This window comes from Populus nigra, chromosome 3 (genome assembly GCF_951802175.1).
Source record: "Populus nigra chromosome 3, ddPopNigr1.1, whole genome shotgun sequence".
Lineage (NCBI taxonomy): Eukaryota > Viridiplantae > Streptophyta > Magnoliopsida > Malpighiales > Salicaceae > Populus > Populus nigra.
Window position 1 is genome coordinate 21,212,623 of NC_084854.1, and position 2,771 is coordinate 21,215,393.

The 2,771-nt window shown below is 33.5% G+C and overlaps 1 protein-coding gene across 1 annotated transcript; it reads right to left on the minus strand.

Moving 5' to 3' along the window:
• Positions 1-825: 825 nt before the first annotated feature.
• On the minus strand, positions 826-1,541 carry LOC133688073 (large ribosomal subunit protein uL11-like). The gene has a single exon (XM_062107459.1). It carries the CDS (start codon positions 1,468-1,470, stop codon positions 973-975), a length of 498 nt encoding a protein of 165 aa, XP_061963443.1. The 5' UTR covers positions 1,471-1,541; the 3' UTR covers positions 826-972.
• Between the last annotated feature and the right edge of the window lie 1,230 nt (positions 1,542-2,771).

Here is a 2,771-nt window from a genome sequence, read left to right on the forward strand (position 1 = left end):
AATCACTGCCGAGAACTGGCTTTTCTTTGCAAAACATAAACTAAACCTGAATAAAATTTGTTTCTTTTATTATCAGTTCAGTGATGAAGTCATTTCAAATCTAAATAGGGAATTGCATCAGATAGGCACCACATATTTCTCAATTCATGACAAACAATACACCAGTAAACTGCCTCTCAACAAGAGCTGGCCAAAACAACTAGTACGATCAAACTAGATGTAAAGGTACATGGCAAAGCGTCCAAACCAGGTTTCAGACTTGTAGACAAACTATAAAGTTCAAAGTAAAGCTTCTGAGAACTAGCTTTAACAAGTCAGTTAATTTGCCAGTCCATCAGACAAGTTCTCTATCCCCCAGAAGTTTTTCCCTGTGAAGGAAAACAGCTTAAGAATTCCAAGTTAAATCATGTGTTCATAATAACCTATTCTTGTCCATCGCATGGCCCCATCCACAAGCATACACATACATGTCAGGAAGGATGAGAAAAGGGAGTGAGATAGAAACCAATCAGCATAATTCTTCCAGATGGCGAAGAATAAGTTCAAATCCTCAGGTCATCATCTACCCGCAAAAACCAAATGAAGCATGACATCCATACTTTTCATCCATCCATCCCTATCATACAGTTACTTCTACAAGGGCAACCAAGAGTAGCTAAGAGTGTGAATGATTGATATCCTCAAACACACGGATTTAAATAAATTATCCACTAAACTTCCATCTTTACCTATGCACAAGCACATGATTTCTCAAGCAAAACCAAGCATAAAACAAAGTCGCATAACTAAATTCAACAGCAAATAAAACTAACAGAAATCATGGAGTGAACAAAAAACATAGATAAATAAAATACCCTCAACTAGAATTGTAAGTCACCTTAAAAAGACATCCTTAATCATCCAGATACCACAAAATTAGACAAAAAACATAAGATGGGATCTTTCCGAAACAAAAAAAAATCAATTTCTCAATCATTCAGAAATCACAACATCACCATCAGTAATCTCCTGCTGCAAATCCTTTGGATCTTTCCCATCGACCGTGCACCCAACTGAAACACAAGTCCCCAAAATCTCTTTCACGGTCCCACTCAGATCCTTAGCCATTGATCTCGAACTCATAACCTTTGCAATCTCAATCACATCATCAAGAGCGATGTTCCCATTATGCTTTATGTTCTTCGTCTTCTTTCTGTCTCTCTCCGGCTCCTTCAACGCCTTGATAACCAAAGCCGCTGCTGAGGGCACGACGGTGACCTTGGCTTGACGGTTCTGGACAGTGAGCTTGACGGTGACACGGAGGCCCTTCCAGTCCTTGGCTGTCTCCTTGGCGATGTCTTCACCGATTTTCTTGGGAGAAAGACCAAGTGGTCCGATTTTGGGAGCAAGTGAACTGGCCGCACCAACTTCACCGCCGGTCACCCTCACGAAAACGTCGACAACCTGAGATGGGTCAAACTTTGGCGGCATTTTCGCTGCTCTGTTGATACTTGTAAAGTTAGGGAAAGAGAGGGGGCTAGGGTTTGCAGAAATAAACGAGCATATGCATATATAGATATGATGGGGGCTAGGGTTTTAGGAGATCGAAATATCTGTTTTAGCCCTAATAAATGGGCTTTAAGGGAAATAAGTGACTGGATAATGTGGGCCTGTTGGATTATTCTGGACTTCTTCATTTGCAGTTTTCCAAAAGTTGCCGTGGCCCATAACCATCCACAAATCTTGGACCATGTTCTTTATCCTGAAATTAAAGAATGGCAAATGTTCAAATTTTAAAAAATAAAATAAAATTTTATTTTGTGTTTAGATTATTGGGATTGCTGCAACTAATTTCCAACTTATATATATTAAAAAAATGGAGATAAAAATCAAAATTAAAAATAAATTAGAGTGAAATTAATTATTTTTTTGTTTAAAGATGAAATTGAAAAAAAAATTTAAAAAAAAAAAGAATGAGGACATAATTAAAAAAATAATATACTTTAAATTTAGATTAAATTATGAAATTAAAACCAACAAAAATTTTACAGAAGAGCAAAAAAAATTAGAAATAAAAAAAATAAGGATCAAATTAAAAAAAAATATATAACTAAATAGGAATAAATGATAAAATTAAAAACAAACAAATTTTTTTAAAAAACTAAGAACAAAATGGTACAAAAGTGTATTTTATTGCTTGAAAATAATATTTATGTATGGAAAGAGATTTTTAGTTTCGAAAACAAAAGGAAAAGGAAAAGGAAAAGGAAAATTTTGAAATCAATGATCCAATTACAAATTAAGATTTGAGACAAAATGACTAAATTGAAAAGAAAAGAAGTAAAATATATATAATGGTTTAAGAAATAAAAATTCTGCTATTTAGTTCTGTGTCTTCATTGGCACATACAACAAGAACAATAATACTATTTATTGAGGTTATGAAAGTGTTTTTCAAGTGTTTTTAGATAAAATTAGGTTAAAAATAGGTTTTATGGTAAAATATTACACAATCTGATTTTATAGTCACTTATATAGTGGTTAGATTTTAGATAGTAATTGATGTATTATCTGTCGTGACTATTGATATGTCACTTGTTTTTTTTTTCCTTAAAAAATAGGCTTTTTATCAACTAAAATAATAATAATAATAATAATAATGGCCCAATGAATGGCATTAACTAGCAGCTCGTGTATCTGGGTATATTTTTAAAAGAACTAGGTGTGTTTGGCCACATAGGCTTGTTGATACAAGGATAGTAAAATATAAAGGATAAATAATTCATCTACAA